Consider the following 19,567-nt stretch of genomic DNA (forward strand, 5'->3'; position numbering starts at 1 on the left):
ATTCTTCAATATCTGCAAATCAATAAATGTGATATGCCACATTAACAAACTGAAAGATAAAAACCATATGATTATCTCAATAAATGGAGAGAAAGCCTTTCGCAAAATTCAACATCCATTTATGATAAAAACCCTCCAGAAAGCAGGAAAAGAGGGAACATACCTCAACATAATAAAAGCCATATATGATAAACCCACAGCAAACGTTATCATCGATGGTAAAAAATTGAAAGCATTTCCCCTAAAATCAGGAACAAGACAAGGGTGCCTACTCTCATCACTACTATTCAACATAGTTTTGGAAGTGTTGGCCACAGCAATCAGAGGAGAAAAAGAAATAAAAGGAATCCAGATAGGAAAAGAAGTAAAACTCTCACTGTTTGCAGATGACATGATCCTCTACAAAGAACACCCTAAAGAAAATTACTAGAGCTAATCAATGAATATAGTAAAGTTGCAGGATATAAAATTAACACAAAGAAATCCCTTGCATTCCTATACACTAACAATGAGAAAACAGAAAGAGAAATTAAGGGAACAATTCCATTCACCATTGCAACAAAAAGAATAAAATACTTAGGAATAAATCTACCTAAAGGAACAAAAGACCTGTATATAGAAAATTATAAAACACTGATGAAAGAAATCAAAGATGATACAAATAGATGGAGAAATATACCATGTTCATGGATTGGAAGAATCAATATAGTGAAAATGAGTATACTACCCAAAGCAATCTATAGATTCAATGCAATCCCTATCAAGCTACCAACAGTATTTTTCAGAGAACTAGAGCAAATAATTTCACAATTTGTATGGAAATACGAAAAACCTTGAATAGCCAAAGCAATCTTGAAAAAGAAGAATGGAACTGGAGGAATCAACCTGCCTGACTTCAGACTCTACTACAAAGCTACAGTCATCAAGACAGTATGGTACTGGCACAAAGACAGAAATATAGATCAATGGAACAAAACAGAAAGCCCAGAGATAAATCCACACACCTATGGACACCTTATCTTTGACAAAGGAGGCAAGAATATACAATGGAGAAAAGACAATCTCTTTAACAAGTGGTGCTGGGAAAACTGGTCAACCACTTGTAAAAGAGTGAAACTAGAACATTTTCTAACACCATACACAAAAATAAACTCAAAATGGATCAGAGATCTAACATAAGACAAGAAACTATAAAACTCCTAGAGGAAAACATAGGCAAAACACTCTCTGGCATAAATCACAGCAGGACCCTCTATGACCCACCTCCCAGAGTAATGGAAATAAAAGCAAAAATAAACAAATGGGACCTAATTAAACTTAAAAGCTTTTGCACAATGAAGGAAACTATAAGCAAGGTGAAAAGACAGCCTTCAGAACAGGAGAAAATAATAGCAAATGAAGCAACTGACAAAGAATTAATCTCAAAATATATGAGCTACTCCTGCAGCTCAATTCCAGAAAAATAAACGACCCAATCAAAAAATGAGCCAAAGAACTAAACAGACATTTCTCCAAAGAAGACATACAGATGACTAACAAACACATGAAAAGATGCTCATTATCAGAGAAATGCAAATCAAAACCACAACGAGGTACCATCTGACACCAGTCAGGATGGCTGCTATCAAAAAGTCTACAAACAAATAAATGCTGGAGAGGGTGTGGAGAAAAGAGAACCCTCTTATACTGTTGGTGGGAATGCAAACTAGTACAGCCACTACGGAGAACCGTGTGGAGATTCCTTAAAAAACTGAAAGTAGAACTGCCATACAGTCCAGAAATCCCACTGCTGGGCATAGACACTGAGGAAACCAGAATTGAAAGAGACACGTGTACCCCAATGTTCACTGCAGCACCGTTTACAACAGCCAGGACATGGAAGCAACCTAGATGTCCATCGGCAGACAAATGGATAAGAAAGCTGTGGTACATATACACAATGGAATATTACTCAGCCATTAAAAAGAATGCATTTGAATCAGTTCTAATGAGGTGGATGAAACTGGAGCCTATTATACAGAGTGAAGTAAGTCAGAAAGAAAAACACCAATACAGTATACTAACGCATATATATGGAAATTAGAAAGATGGTAATGATGACCCTATATGTGAGACAGCAAAAGAGACACAGATGTAAAGAACAGACTTTTGGACTCTGTGGGAGAAGGCAAGGATGGGATGATTTGAGAGAATAGCATTGAAATATGTATATTATCATATGTGAAATAGATCACCAGTCCAGGTTCGATGTATGAGACAGGATGCTCAGGGCTGGGGCACTGGGATGACCCTGAGGGATGGGATGGGGAGGGACGTGGGCTGGAGGTTCAGGATAGGGAACACATGTATACCCATGGCTGATTCATGTCAATGTATGGCAAAAACCACTACAATACTGTAAAGTAATTAGCCTCCAATTAAAATAAATTAATTAATTAAGAAAAGAAAAAGAAAAAACAGAAAAAAAAACTTATTTTTTGGCTGTGCCACAGGGCTTGTGAGATTTGTTTTCCAACCAGGAATTGAGCCGGGGTCATAGGAATGAAAGCCCAGAATCTGAACCACTAGGCCACCAGTGAACTCCCTAGCAACTTTTTAATGCAATATCAGTTTTATTTAAAAGGATGTCAGACAGACAAATAGTTATTTTGGCTTGAGTATTTGATAGACAAATGAGTTAAAGGAGGCTGCTGCTTCAAGGAAAACAACTGACAATATTTTGGCAGTGATGAAATCTGAGCCTTCAAGCAAAAAATAGAATTTTGAAAAACTTGCATCTGCTACCATGAACTTAATAGCTTCCTAATACTTAAAGACTCTCTTTCTTTATAAGGATGTTTATTGGATGCTAAGAGTTAGCACCATTGGGGCCTCCTGTGTGGCTCAATGGTAGAGAATTCACTTGCCACTGCAGGAGATGCAGGTTTGGTCCCTGGGTCGGGAAGATCCCCTGGAGGAGAAAATGGCAACCCACTCCAGCATCCTTGCCTGGAAAATCCCATGGACAGAAGAATCTGGTGGGCTACAGTCCATGGGGTCACAAAGAATTGGACACTACTGCGTGACTAAATGACAACAATCCTTAAAGACTTCTCAGATAAGACTTGTGGTGGTATTAAACAGTATGATTTAAAAATATTATATAATAAAATATGTCAACACTTGGAAGATCTGTATGAGCCAAATTTTTGCAAATGGCCACTGTGTGACGTTATAAAATCATGCATGGAGAAAAGATCCATTCAAAGGGCAAGATAAAACCAATGGATTTTAATGCACCAGAGTGCTAAAAGTTCTTATATTTGGCTTCTACACTTAAAGTACCCTTGAAGAAACTATCTCTGGTTGAATTTTGGTATGGCATCAAAGAAGAATACCCACAATTATCTGCAAAAGCTTTGAAAATATTCCTTCCGTATCCAACTACATTATCTGTGTGAGGTCAGGTTTTCCTCATATATTTCAGCCGAAAGGAAATGATTAATGCAGAAGCACATATGAGAATCCAGCTGACTTCTACTAAGCCAGATATTAAAGAGATTCATAAAAATATAAAACCATGCCACTCTTCTCAATAATGTTTCTTTGAAATCTTTTGGGGAAATATAAAGGACTCCTGAAACTGAAAAGTTTGAGAACCTCTGATCTACATCAGTCTAAGAACCTCCACTTTCTTATCACTCAGTTCAGTCTGAGGCCTGATTTTTTCAGGCAAAATAGGAGCCTGAAGATCAAAGTCAAATATATAGGAAATTAGCGGATAAATGTTTGATGAGATAAATGTCTGCAAAATTCTGAGTTGGATGTTTTTTCATTCCAAAGCCAACGAAAAATTTTTTGACTATGTATCATTTTCTTTATACTGCTTGTATCTCCACAAGAATAGATAACCAAAAGCTACTAATTCAAAGCACATTTAACAGGAAGAATGCAATAGTCTCTTAAAGGAACTTTAAAGTTAACACCCCCTCCAAGGCAGATTCATACTTAACAGAATAAAAGTGACTGAATTTCTGTTCACTAACAGAATGAGAAGAAAAATAGCTATAAAACTTTAACAGAGGCTTGCTTATTCTGTATGATATATTTTATTTTCAAGATTTACTTCTAGGTGTACTATAATTGGACATAGATGACGCTATATAAATTATTTAAAATATAGGCTATGGAAGATTAGATTGACAAGCTTTTCTTGAAGAATTTTTTTCCCTTTATTGAACAGTTAATTTACAGTATTATATTAGTTTCAAGTGTACAACACTATCATTTAACATTTTCATAAATTATATTCCATTTAAAATTATTATAAAATATTGGTTATATTACCTATGCAGTATAAAATGCATTTAAATTTACTAATTTTCAAAGACTGATTTCTAGATTTACCATGAGACCTAGATGGCCCTGATAAAAGTAATCAAGAAGCTGGTCTATCACAAATTGTTTATCACATTATGGTGATGTTATAAACTAATTTAGAATCCATCGGTCAAACTAATGGATTTGATATCCAGTTTGTTCATTCATCCAATATTTACTGAATACCTGCTCTATGCCTGATACTAGGCTGGATACTATGGATAGCGTGATGACTAAGATGGAGATGGTTCTTGCCCTCAGGTGCTTAAGGCCTGACAAGGGAAACAGACATTAAGCAAACAGTTGTATAATTCTTTAGTTAGACGTACACCACACTCTGGTCTCAGCTAATCATCTATCCTGCTGGTTTCCAGTGTGATTCTACATTAAGAACTGGAAAACTCCTCAAAGCCCAACCACAACAGACTCTTTACAGATTAGCATCAATGTCTTGAAATAAATACCACACACCTATTAAAGCCTTAGGATCTTTCAAGAAAAACCAACTACATGTCAGTGTTCAGATTTGTTGATGGTGTCAAAGTTAAACAAATCACAGTCCAAAATGAAGAAATCACCACATATGGGGAAGGGAAGGACATAAGCGTTTCAAACCTTACTCCTGAGTCAAATTGTAAATCAACAAGTTTTCCTAACTATAATAACTGCTTCGTCCATAATTAAGTTTTATGACAGCATCAAAAAGCTAGCACCAAATTCTGTTTAAACATAAAATGATTTAACAGTCTACTTTGCTAGTTTTCCAACTTTTCGAGGAAAAACTTGAAGACCATCTATGCATTAGTTAAATTAGAAATTTTAAATTTTAAAAACATTTTACCATTATTAAAAATCAGCTCCCTGTTTAAGATTTAGAAGAATTTTGATGTCTCAAGGAATACTTCAAATATGATTTTATTTTGTAGAAATCTGGTTTTAATTCCACTTTTCCTTTTATTTTTTGTAGTCCTTCTGCAAATCAAAAATTTTTCTTTAACTTCCTCCATGTTCTGAGTTAAATAGAAACACATTAATACAGATGAGGAACAAACACTGACATGTTTATTTTCCTTTAAAACATCTGTCAAAAAAATAAAATATGCACTCCATTCTTATATTTATATGTATATAAATTAACCATAACAGTCTCTCTGTGACTATTCTGGGAGATAGTGAAGCCAGCAGAGCCTGGTGTGCTGTAGTCCATGGGACCACAGAGTCAGACATGACTTAGCAATTGAACAACAACAACAAATCTCTCTTTACTTTATATCTCTCCTGTCCTTAAACATACACACGTGCACACACACACACACACACACACACACACAAACACACACCTTAGTTCCCTTCCCTTTACCTGTATCCAGGCTATCTCCCCTTCCCTTCAGTGCCAAGTTTACCAAGCCCACCACTTTATTTCCTTCACAATCTCTCTCAGCCTCTAATCTGGATTCTGTCCTGATTACTCTACCATAACTACACTCTTCAAGTCACCAATTATTTCCATGTTTATACAGGCCAAATGGGCTTTCCTCATCTCATTCTTAGTGAGTTCTGTAACACCTGATACTGCTGACCATCTTCTTTTTGAATTCTTCTTCCTTGACCTCCATGTTCTAAAATAGATTTTTTCCCCCTTCATCTGTAGTACTGTTCCAATTTGTCTTCTATATCTCTAATCATTTCCTCTGTATTTCCCTGGTAGCTCTGTTTCTCCTACAATATTACTCTTCATAGCATGGGTCCTGCTTTTCCACAGTGCTTTATCTTTGCTCTTGTTCTTTGAAAAATGAACCAGAAGCATTCAAACTACGTTTTGAACAGACAGATCAGTGGAATTAATAAAATCTTGAATTAAAATCCAAGCTGAATATTCTGAAAAATAAGGCACTTGGACTTAAAAGTTCTAGAAAGGCAACATTGGGAAGTGACTGGAAACACAGATTCTGGAACCAGACTCTGTGAGTTAAATGCTGGCTCAGTCACTTCCAAACTATGTCACGCTGGACAAATTAAGCAACCTCTCTGTGCCTCAGGCTCCTCATCTGTAAAACGAAGATAATAATTGTACCTACCTCAGGATTAAAGATTGGCATATTATAAGCACTATAAAACCATTATTAGATAAATTATCAGGTCACTAGCAATTAAAAAATCAAACTCATTAACTTATGGGTCTATCTTGTAACTGGACATTTTGTTTTTGTTACGGTTGCTTTTCAAAACCTTTAAAATGTTCTAACTCCAACAGACTGAGTCACTCTAGTAACTTTAAAGAGTTTTTAACACAATACTATAGATCTTTAAAAGGACAGTGAAACACATATACACACAAATACCTATACACACACAAATAGAAGACTATAGATTTCAGATTTCTAGAGTTAGAAGGAAAATGCAAATATGCTCTAACTTAATCATTTTACAGATCAGGAAACTGAAATTAGGAGAGATGAGTGATTTGTCCAAAATTAAATAGTAAGTGGCAGAATGGGGGTTAGAATGCAAGTCACTAAAGGCTGCATCTATGAGTTATTTAAAAAACATTTTCCCTCACATATTCATGATGTGAAGAAATATTTTTTCTTAAAATGCAGTTTTGCTTTCAGGAATGTTTTCTTACTCCATTATGAAAAATTTGAAGTTTGATGAGAAGGAAACTATCAAAACTTTATCAATTATCAAATCCCACCTGAAGAATAGGGATAACTTTGGAAGTCATTCTATTCTATAGCTAAAAATCTATCCACATCAAAGTAGACTATATATTTAAACTTTTCCACAGTTATTCAAATAATAAAAGCAATTTTAAACATTCACTGAGAAAAATTTCCTTATTTGTTTCTGGAAACCTCATCTCTAATAATCTTTTGAACAATAGGACATAAAAAATAAGGCAAAAAGGCACAAATAAATAGCAGTTTGAGACCTAACATTTATTTTGGACTTGCTTTACACAGTCTGCAGTGCATTACGACAGACTTTGTAAGAAGACCAGAGGAATAACTTTATTCCTGCCCAGAGAAAGCTTGCAATCTATAAAAGGAGCTTAAACAAATGCATGTGAAAACACATCATGAATAAAGATTACTAAATATAGCACATTAATAACAAAAGGTTGCAAAATTATCACGACTCAGATGGACTTGCCCACCATCCTGAAAATTTTGAAGACTTGAAATCAAGAGTTATAAGTTCTTGTGTCCATGGCTATTCTAATTACAAGTCTAGTTATAGAGACTATTGAACAGTCATTTTTCAAACATAAAACAAGTTATATTACAGTTTATAATTGAAAAGTCCAAATAACAGAAACTTTTTTAATGTTAGCTAGGACTCTGTTACAGAGCCAAGGAACAAATGACTAAATCCCCTAAAACCACACAACAGTAACTCATATTTAACAAGGAGCTTGAGATCAAAGTTTCTCATCTCAAGAATCTGGCATGCCATATACAGAATGCATAATAAAATGCATTTACACACGCACAAAAACCACTCTTTTCTATGAGAAGTTCTAGTATTCCAATCATTAAAATATTGTCTATTTTGGCTAAAGTATTTCCTTTTCAAGACACAGCAAAGATTTTTTTTTTCCCTCAACTGTTTTAAAAAGAAACCAGAAACACTCAAAGCCTACTTACTCTATTCCCTTGGTTTCAAATCTGAAGCGATATTGTAATCTTTCAGACCATTAAGTTATTCTTTACTATTATGAAAGTGTAACCTAATAAAGCACTTAATCTACAGTAAGGTAATTAACAAACAAAATATTTTAACTGTTATATAATAACTCCAGCAAAACTAACCAGCAGATTTGGCAACAAAACACGCTTGGCTTTGGAGGAACAGAGTAATGTTGCTATTTAAATATACTGCAATATATCTAAAATGCAGCACCAGAAAGTAAAGAAAAAAAAAATCATTGTATTAAATTAGAACACCTCAATTATTGCTATTTCTACTGCATACGCTTTTTGTGTCCTTAGAGAAGCTACTTAACCTCTCTGTGCCTCAATATTTCCATGTGTAAAATAAAACTAGGAATACTTTATTATATGACCAGAACCAAGATTATATATGTGAAAGGGGATTGTAAAGTATAATCAGTTCACTTCATTTCGGTCGTGTCCAACTCTTTGAGACCCCATGGACTGCAGCATGCCAGGTCTCCCTGTCCATCACCAACTCCCAGAGTTTACTCAAACTCATGTCCATTGATCGGTGATCCAATTATGCCATGCCTCATCCTCTGTTGTCCCCTTCTCCTCCTGTCTTGAATCTTTCCCAGCATCAGGGTCTTTTCAAATGAGTCAGTTCTTCACATCAGGTGGCCAAAGTATTGCAGTTTCAGCTTCAATATCAGTTCTTCCAATGAACACCCAGGACTGATCTCCTTTAGGATGGACTGGTTGGATCTCCTTGCAGTCCACGGGACTCTCGAGAGTCTTCTCCAATACCACAGTTCAAAAGCATCAATTCTTCGGTGCTCAGCTTTCTTTATAGTCCAACTCTCACATCCATACATGACTACTGGAAAAACCATAGCTTTGACTAGACGGACATTTTTTGGCAAAGTAATGTCTCTGCTTTTTAGTATACTGTCTAGGTTGGTCACAACTTTTCTTCCAAGGAGTAAGCGTCTTTGAATTTCATGGCTGCAGTCACCATTTGCAGTGCTTTTGGAGGCCTAGAAAATAAAGTCTGTCACTGTTTCCCCATCTATTTGCCATGAAGTGATGGGAACAGATGCCATAATCTTACTTTTCTGAATGTTGAGCTTTAAGCCAACTTTTTCACTCTCCTCTGTCACTTTCATCAAGAGGCTCTTCAGTTCTTCTTAGCTTTCTGCCATAACGGTGGTGTCATCTGCAAAGTTAAGGTTATTGATATTTCTCCCGGAAATCTTGATTCCAGCTTGTGCTTCATCCAGCCCAGCATTTCTCATGATGTACTCTGCATATAAGTTAAATAAGCAGGGTGACAGTACACAGCCTTGACATACTCCTTTTCCCATTTGAAACCAGTCTGTTGTTCCATGTCCAGTTTTAACTGTTGCTTCCTGACCTGCATACAGATTTCTCAAGAGGCAGGTCAGGTGGTCTGATATTCCCATCTCTTGAAGAATTTTCCACAGTTTGTTGTGGTCCACACAGTGAAAGCCTCTGGAATAGTCAAAAGCAGAAGTAGATGTTTTTCTGGAACCCTCTTGCATTTTCGATGATCCAGTGGATGTTGGCAATTTGATCTCCGGTGCCTCTGCCTTTTCTAAATCCAGCCTGAACATCTGGAAGTTCACAGTTCACGTACCGTTGAAGCCTGGCTTGGAAAACTTTGAGCATTACTTTACTAGGGTGTGAGATGAGTGCAATTGTGCAGCAGTTTGAGCATTCTTTGGTATTGCCTTTCTTTGGGATTGGAATGAAAATTGACCTTTTTGAGTTCTGTGACCACTGCTGAGTTTTCCAAATTTGCTCACATTATGAGCGTAGTACTTTCAAAGCATCATCTTGTAGGATTTGAAATAGCTCAACTGGAATTCTATCACCTCCACTAGCTTTGTTCGTAGTGATGCTTCCTAAGGCCCACTTGACTTCGCATTCCAGGATGTCTGGCTCTAGTCTGGTGATCACACCATCGTGATTTCTGGGTCGTGAAGATGTTTTTTGTATAGTTCTTCTGTGTACTCTTGCCACCTCTTCTTAATATCTTCTGCTTCTGTTAGGTCCACATCATTTCTGTCTTTTTTTGTGCCCATCTTTGCATGAAATGTTCCCTTGGTATCTTTAATTTTCTTGAAGAGATCTCTAGACTTTCCCATTCTAGTGTTTTCCTCTATTTCTTTGCATTGATCGCTGAGGAAGTCTTTCTTATCTCTCCTTGCTATTCTTTGGAACTCTGCATTTAAATGAGTATATCTTTCCTTTTCTCCTTCGCCTTTCACTTCTCTTCTATTCACAGCTATTTGTAAGGCCTCCTCAGACAACCATTTTGTCTTTTTGCATTTCTTTTCCTTGGGGATGGTCTTGAAGCCTGCCTCCTGTACAATGTCAGAAACCTCTGTCCATAGTTCTTCAGGCACTCTATCAGATCTAATCCCTTGAATTTATTGGTCACTTCCTTGGTGGCTCAGACAGTAAGGAGTCTGCCTGCAGTGCGGGAGACCTGGGTTCAATCCCTGGGTTGGGAAAATCCCCTGGAGAAGGAAATGGCAACCCACTCCAGTACTCTTGCCTGGAAAATTGCATGGACTGAGGAGCCTGGTAGGCTACAGTCCATGGGGTTGCAAAGAGTCAGACATGACTAAGCGACTTCACTTTCACTGTATAATCGTAAGGGATTTGATTTAGGTCAAACCTGAATGGTCTAGTGGTTTTTCCCTACTTTCTGCAGTGTAAGTCTGAATTTGGCAAAAAGGAGTTCATGATCTGAGCCACAGTCAGCTCCCAGTCATGTTTTTGCTGACTGTATAGCGCTTCTCCATCTTTGGCTGCAAAAGATATAATCAATCTGATGTCGGTGTTGACCATCTGGTGATGTCCATGTGTAGAGTTTTCTCTTGTGTTGTTGGAAGAAGGTGTTTGCTATGACCAGTGCGTTCTCTTGGTAAAACTCTATTAGACTTTGCCCTGCTTTAGGACTCAGAGACCCCACAGAGACTGAGACTAAGAACTGTGTTTAAGTGTCTCCTGTGGAGGTATGGGTCAGCAGTAGGCTGACGCAGGGGCAGAGGCTCTGGGTGCAGCAGACGTGGGTATGGAATAAGTCCTCCTTGAGGAGGTCGCCATTAATCCCACCATAGAGCTGCCAGAACTTACACAGGACTGGGAAACAGACTCTTGGAGGGCACAAACAGAACCTTGTGCACACCAGGACCCAGGAGAAAGGAGCAGTGACCCCACAAGAAACTGATCCAAACTTACACGTGAGGGTCCAGGAGTCTCCGGCAGAGGCATGGGTTGGCGGGGGCCTGCTGCAGGGCTGCAGGCACTGAGTGTAGCAGTGTATACATGGGACCTTTGAAGGAAGTCACCATTATCTTCATTACCTCTACCATAGTTTGGCCCCAGGTAAATAACAGGTAGGGAAATAGCCCCACCCATCAACAGAAAATTAGATTAAAGATTTACTGAGCATGGCCCTGCCCATCAGAACAAGACCCAGTTTCTAACTCAGTCAGTCTCTCCCATCAGGAAGCTTCCATAAGCCTCTTATCCTTCTCGAACAGAGGGCAGACAGACTGAAAACCACAAGCACAGAAAACTAACCAATCTGATCACACAGACCACAGCCTTGTCTAACTCAACGAAACTATGAGCCACGCCATATAGGGCCACCCAAGATGGATGGATCATGGTGGAGAGTTCTGACAAAATGTGGTCCACTGGAGAAGGAAATGGCAAAGCACTTCAGTATTCTTGCCTTGAGAACCCCATGGACAGTGTGAAAAGGCAGAAAGATAGGACACTGAAAGATGAACTCCCCAGGTCAGCAGGTGACCAATATGCTTCTGGAGATCAGTGGAGAAATAACTCCAGAAAGAATGAAGAGACAGAGACAAAGCGAAACAACAGCCAGTTGTGGATGTGACTGGTGATGGGAGTAAAGTTCACTGCTGAAAAGAGCAGTATTGCAGTAACCTGGAATGTTAGGTCCATGAATCAAGGCAAGTTGGAAGGGGTCAAACAGGAGATGGCAAGAGTAAACGTCGACATTTTAGGAATCAGCAAACTAACGTGGACTGGAATGGGTGAATTTAACTCAGATGACCAGCAGAAACAGTGGCTGACTTTATTTTTCTGGGCTCCAAAATCACTGCGGATGGTGATTGCAGCCATGAAATTAAAAGACGTTTGCTCCTTGGAAGGAAAGTTATGACCAACCTAGACAGCATATTAAAAAGCAGAGACATTACTTTGCCAACAAAGGTCTGTCTAGTCAAGGCTATGGTGTCTCCAGTAGTCATGTATGGATGTGAGAGTTGGACTATAAAGAAAGCTGAGCACAGAATTGTTGCTTTTTGAACTGTGGTGTTGGAGAAGACTCTTGAGAGTCCCTTGGACTGCAAGGAAATCCAACTAGTCCATCCTAAAGGAGATTAGTCCTGGCGCGGTTCATTGGAGGGACTGATGTTGAAGCTGAAACTCCAATACTTTGGCCACCTGATGCAGAGCACTGACTCATTTGAAAAGACCCTGATGCTGGGAAAGATTGAGGGCAGGAGGAGAAGGGGATGACAGAGGATGAGATGGTTGGATGGCATCACCGACACAATGGACATGGGTTTAGGTGGACTCCGGGAGTTGGTGATGGACAGGGAGGCCTGGCATGCTGCGGTTCATGGGGTCCCAAAGAGTCGGACATGACTGAGCGACTGAACTGAATGAACTGACCATTTTAGCTACTATTGTGGGCAGGAATCCTTAGAAGAAATGGAGTAGCCATCATAGTCAACAAAAGAGTCTGAAATGCAGTACTTGGATGCAATCTCAAAAACGACAGAATGATCTCAGTTCGTTTCCAAGGCAAACCATTCAATATCACAATAATCCAAGTCTATGCCCTGACCAGTAATGCTGAAGAAGCTGAAGTTGAACGGTTCTATGAAGACCTACAAGACCTTCTAGAACTAACACCCAAAAAAGATGTCCTTTTCATTATAGGGGACTGGAATGGGAAAGTAAACTATAATGGCTGTATACATTAAAGGTATCCCTATTTGTATATGAATGAAGAAGAAAATGGACATATAATGTTCTTGATATAATCATTAACTAAACTTAGGTTAAGTGGATCCTCAGACAGCTCTGTTCCATTTTTTATAAGGTGCTTAAGACCTGAATAACAGTATATCTTAAAGTAAGCTAACAAATTATTTGGAAAAAAGCCTTCTAAAATAAGGATTTTTTTTTTAAGTCTCTCACTTCTAAGAAAAGATATTTTTTAAAAAATTTATTTTAATTGGAGGCTAATTACAGTATTGTGGTGGTTTTTGCCATACATTGACATGAATCAGCCATGGGTGTACATGTGTTCCCCATCCTGAACTCCCCTCCCACCTCCCTCCCCATCCCATCCCTCAGGGTCATCCCAGTGCACCAGCCCTGAGCACCCTGTCTCATGCATCGAACCTGGACTGGCGATCTATTTCACATATGATAATATACATATTTCAATGTTATTCTCTCAAATCAACCCACCCTCTCCTTCTCCCACAGAGTCCAAAAGTCTGTTCTTTACATCTGTGTCTCTTCTGCTGTCTCGCATATAGGGTCATTGTTACCATCTTTCTAAATTCCATATATATGCGTTAGTATACTCTGTTGGTGGAGAGGCAATGGCACCCCACTCCAGTACTCTTGCCTGGAAAATCCCATGGATGGAGGAGCCTGGTGGGCTGCAGTCCATGGGATCGCTAAGAGTCGGACACGACTGAGCGACTTCCCTTTCACTTTTCACTTTCATGCACTGGGGAAGGAAATGGCAACCCACTGCAGTGTTCTTGCCTGGAGAATCCAAAGGATGGGGGAGCCTGGTGGGCTGCCATTTTTGGGGTCGCACAGAGTCGGACATGACTGAAACGACTTAGCAGCAGCAGCAGCAGCAGCAGCATACTGTATTGGTGTCCTTTTTTCTGACTTACTTCGCTCTGTATAACAGGCTCCAGTTTCATCCACTTCATTACAACTGATTCAAATGCATTCTTTTTAATGGCTAAGTAATATTCCAACGTGTATATGTACCACAGCTTTCTTATCCATTTGTCTGCCGATGGACATCTAGGTTGCTTCCACGTCCTGGCTATTGTAAATTGTGCTGTGATGAACACCGGGGTACACGTGTCTCTTTCAATTCTGGTTTACTCGGTGAATATGCCTAGCAGTGGGATAGCTGGGTCGTATGGCAGTTCTGTTTCCAATTTTTTAAGGAATCTCCACACTGTTCTCCATAATGGCTGTACTAGTTTGCATTGCCACCAACAGTGTAAGAGGGTTCCCTTTTCTCCACACCCTCTCCAGCATTTATTGTTTGTAGACTTTTTGATAGCAGCCATTCTGCCTGGCGTGAAATGGTACCTCATTGTGGTTTTGATTTGCATTGCTCTGATAATGAGTGATGTTGAGCATCTTTTCATGTGTTTGTTAGTCATCTGTATGTCTTCTTTGGAGAAATGTCTGTTTAGTTCTTTGGCCCATTTTTTGATTGGGTCGTTTATTTTTCTGGAATTGAGCTGCAGGAGTTGCTCATATATTTTTGAGATTAATTCTTTGAAAGACATATTTTTAAAATAGCAAGTATTTTTCCAAATTCATTTAGTCACTTCTTTTTTCAGCCAGAGAAGGAATCTGGCTAAAAGGCCATGAAAGCAGAGATAAGTAAATGGCCAAACTCCAAGATCCATGTGTAGTTGTGAAGTCCCAAAACAAAAGGAGCTGTATCCTTTTGAAGCAGACTTTATACACTAATTTCCTTTGATTACTAAAGAAATTCCTCTTGCCTCTGAAGATTTTATATAAAGTTATATACTAAAAAATTTCCAAGAAATAAATCATATACATTAAGAAAATATGCCACTCTTCTAAGCATATATTAGGAATTACTTTAGGCATTAATTTAGAAAATGTCATTGTCATTCTGTGAAACTCTCCTTTATGGCCTTCCGTGGGAATAAACCTTTGGCAAACATTTTGAATCTTTAACATCACCAGTCAACCTTTCTGAACTATTAGAGTCTTTCTTACTCTTTGTCCAAAGTTACAAGGTTCTGGTTCATGCTGCTTGAATCTGAAGAGATACTAGACACCAACCCTTCTCCACAAAAAAAAAGCAATGAGGTCTAACAACAATCCACTCCAATAATTCCACCAAGGTGATTTTTTTCTTAGCTTTAAAGTTTAGATTAAGAGATAAGCACAAAGCTGATACATCTCTGGCTAGTACAACCATAAATAAAGCAAAGACAGGTCATCTCTAACTGAACTTTCTGCTGGAATTTGGCACTGCCCATGTTACTTCTTAGATCAGCAAAATAGATTTAAATTACTCTAAGCAAAACAGATGTAAATATACACCTTAAATGATTATGAAAAACAATGAACTTTCATCACTGTGACTTCCCTTAGTGAACCATACATAAAATTGTTTTGTTCAATAAACACCAGTGACTGGCATTGTGCTGAGAGTCAGTTGTAATAATAAAAAAGCATATGACACTTCCTGTCTTTCAGAGGCTTGTGATACACATGAGAATACAAGCCTTTGAGACCAAAAAACTAGGGACCAATAAAGAAGGAACTTTTTTTTATAAAAGCAGGTGTTATATGATACAATAAACAGTTAATGAAGCTCTAATGACTCATCACAATCTTTTTCTCAGACTAGTGGTCCAAGCTATTCCTTCTGCACAAACTTGCTGGTACATTTAAAGAAATCCACCCTATTTCCTTGGTCACGAATGGACCATGGATCATGAGCCAGATTACTGCAGAAATTCCATATAATTATATATATATAATCAAACTCTCTTTTATGTTTGGGGAGTCTGAATAAGATATGTGAGAAAAAGACTAAAGTGGAATTACTGGAGCTGCTGTTGAATCACGAATGACAACAAGCCACTATTCTAATTTTCCATGACGACAAGTATACATTCCAAGCTATGAAATGTATGAGTTGGTTTATTAAATAATGGTATACTAAACAGTCAATAGCTACATCTACTTTTTTAAATATTAAAATATTTGTTAAACACATGTCCAATTATAAAATAAAATAATATGGTTTGCTTATTGGCTCTGTTAATTTTCATTTATACTAAGCAAAATCTGGGGGCATCAAAATTCCTATACTTCTTAGTTTCTAATGCAGTCACACAGTAGCAATTACAGTAACTTCTGTCAATGAAATTAAGAGCCTGAGTGAGACTTCTACATCTTTCCTTTTATCCCCTTATTTATTTTTATTGGGATTTCTACATCTTTCTGCACAAGAAATGATGCCACTTGCCTTTTTGATAAAACTGTTAGAATATTTTATACTGAAAAAAATGGAAAAGAAAACTAAGCATGTAAGCATGAGATCATTATGTCTCTCATTTTCACTTTAGCAAGAACAAAAAGAACAACCCTGGATTTAAGAATCAAATTCTTGTCCAATGACATAGTCATGATGATAAAATTAACTTCCTTATCCCTACTTTGAAACAAAATAAAGCAAGAAAAAGTAAAAAAGGATGCTATCTCTCTCTAACAACTTCGACTGTTATCTAGTTAAGTTCATGCTTATCCTCACTTTTCCTTGATACAAAACACTAAGATATGATAAATCAGTAATTAGGAAATGAAAAACTTAAACAGAATGTGAGAGAGTCCAACAGTTTTCTTAAACATGAGACAGTTCCTTCCAGAACATCAGAAGATTGGAGGGAGGGTGACAAAAAATTTTCTAGTAGCACTTTTCACAGCAAACTAATGAGAAGTAGCTTTTACAGATGTAAGAAATGTAATGTATTCATTAAAAAAAAGAACAGTATTCATCTTCCTTTGTAAAAACACAGTCCTTTTAAGGCTACAATAATTTTCTTCATAACAAATACTTGTTCTCCTCCCTAGAAAATTGTTACTAGTTATGATGTCAATCTGTGGCTTGACAATTGCTACTTTTAATGTATACTGTACTGTTTTCATCAAATAATACAGAAATTATCCCAAACCTATGAAAAAGTATTCAGCTATTTCAGTGTTTCTTTTGTGGTTATATTCATTATATATATACATCAACACATTCCTTCAAGTCTTAACACCCATTAAGTCTCTTCTTCATAGTGCTGGATCCCATTTACATTTCCCCCCAACATGACAGTGTCAACCCAAAGCAACAATAAGTTCTCATCAGCCAATACAGCTGGAGCCTTGCCGAAACCCTGTTTTCAGCTGCCCCCTTGCTGCTGAAAATGAACTTTGAGGCTGGTGCAGTATAGAAATACACCAGCTACATCTGAGAGAACAGACTGAGCACAGGGAATTCTTGAGAAAAGGCAGAAGTTATGAGATACCTTCACTACAGTATCCCAAATCTCCTAACACATTTGATTAACGACCACACATACATGAAATGTTTGACTACCCTAATCTTCAAGTCCAAAATTCTGAGCCGCTAGATGTTTATACTTCAGGAAAAGAATTAACTGAAAATTTCAGTGATAGTGAGTTGTGACCATAATGAGAGAATGAATCGTTTATTGTCAGCATATGCTTATTTCTATCATGCCTCTCTACATTCTTTAAAAAAAAGAAAAAGGAAAACCTAGGATACAAACTACCAAGGAATTCTAACCTATTCATGTGTTGCTGGTTTAACATACAATACTTTAACAGAGATATTCAAATGGCAAGTCTATGAAAAATGTATTTTCATTTTAGAGGAAAAGTAGATGGCATGAAAATAAGCTATGCATTTCACCCCATTTAGTCTAACATTTGTAACATTCAGAAGTGGTCATATAAACACTTTCTTTTGCATAAGTGACTAATTATCTTACACATTCTTCACTAATAAGAGTAAATGCTTAATGAAGGAGAGAGAAAAGAATATAAAGTCTCAGTCACATATATCCAAACATTCCACAAGTAATGTATTAATCAGCCCATAACTCATATTAAGCTAAAATTTAGGAAGTCTACTTTCTAATAACCAAATGGGAAAACCACCATAAAGCCTAAAAAGAAATTTTTATGTTTTTACTTCTCCTTTAGTTATAAACAAACAATATGGCTATAGGGACAACAAAGAATAAAAATCAATAAGCATCTTATATTTTCTAAATATTGTCTGGTATCAACTCCATGTTCCTCTTCATAACTTGAACAGCTCAAAGTCAAGTTTGTATTATAGCACTTAGAGTGTTCCACTCATACAATTTATTTTATATTGCTTCCTATCCCATATATTTTTTATCTTCCACAGTATTCAGTCCAATGCCTTATGTACAGCCAGTATTCAAAAACATCTTCTATTCTTTCAAAATGAACTTACCCTTCGAAACGACACAACATAAAACGTGTCTCCCCTTCTGCGGATGGCTTCAAAGAAGTCTTGATAACTTCTGGGTGAAGCATAATATACCTGTAGCTCACTCCCTGAGTTCCTGCTGAAGTAAGAAAATGGCAAAATGCTCTTAAACTGATGAATTTCTATCCTCTCAAAATGCTTCCTAATCTAAGGTGATATCTGAATCATAAGAATCTCTCTCAACCAAAACATTAGTAGCATTTTGGCAGCAATTTTTATAATAACATTTTGAAAAACTAAGATCTAGTTCACTAAAGCTAAACTCTCATTTCTTAATCAAGGCTCTAAAATGTACCAGACAGTCAAGTGCATTGCAAAGTATGTGAAAACAACAGAAGTACCAGAAAATAGACTTCTGCATCAGTTTGCATGATTTTAAAATTTCGGTAACAAAACTTAAGTCTGAAGAAAAGTTCTTTTTCACCATTCTGTCAAATCTGTGAAAGCACACTTGCCTATGAGGCTGTACAAAAGGTGGAAAAGAGCTTAGGATTTGAAAACAAATATACCTGTCTCTGAATTCCTGTTCCACCCCTCAACTGGGCATTCTGGGGGAAATCCATCCCTGAGCAACTTCATTTTCCTCATCAGTAAAAAGAGGGTAACCACATAAACCTTTCAGGACTGTCACTGGGGTCAGAGATGTTAGTACCAAGCATGTTACTCCTATGGGTCCTGTTCCATAGGAGTCACTCAACAATTATTAGCCATAGATATTAAAAGTATCATGTCAGTGCCTTGGTAAAATTATATCTAAAAATGTAACACCTCAAACCACATCATATCCCAAAAGATGTACTCAAATGGTATTGATATAGATCTTACTAATATTTTCAGAGTCTTTTATTGTTTAGCACAGTAAGCTAACACCCAAAAGTTAAAGAGAGTAAAAAAATGTTTATTTTTCTTCAAAAACAAAAATCATACATATTTAATTCTTATAGGTTCTTCTATGTCTTCAAACTTTTATTAACAAGAGGGAAAGACTGACCTAAAAGGAAATTAAAAATGAGCCATAAAAACTTCCTCTGAAATAATTTCATGTACTCAATAGGCCATTTCTAACTATAATATTTTGCCTAAACAGCTCTTATTATTTACGGTAGTTATGTTCTGTAAAGTCAGTGTGAACTCT

At 37.3% G+C, this 19,567-nt stretch overlaps 1 protein-coding gene across 1 annotated transcript in view; it reads right to left on the bottom strand.

Moving 5' to 3' along the window:
• Positions 1 to 19,567, bottom strand: part of ATF6 (activating transcription factor 6) — a 239,836-nt gene that overhangs the window by 116,989 nt on the left and 103,280 nt on the right. Inside the window, exon 15 of the mRNA XM_043450905.1 lies at positions 18,397 to 18,511. Within this exon, the coding sequence (XP_043306840.1) occupies positions 18,397 to 18,511 (115 nt within the window). The remainder of the gene's footprint in view (positions 1 to 18,396; positions 18,512 to 19,567) is intronic.

This window comes from Cervus canadensis, chromosome 2 (genome assembly GCF_019320065.1).
Source record: "Cervus canadensis isolate Bull #8, Minnesota chromosome 2, ASM1932006v1, whole genome shotgun sequence".
NCBI classification, from domain to species: domain Eukaryota; kingdom Metazoa; phylum Chordata; class Mammalia; order Artiodactyla; family Cervidae; genus Cervus; species Cervus canadensis.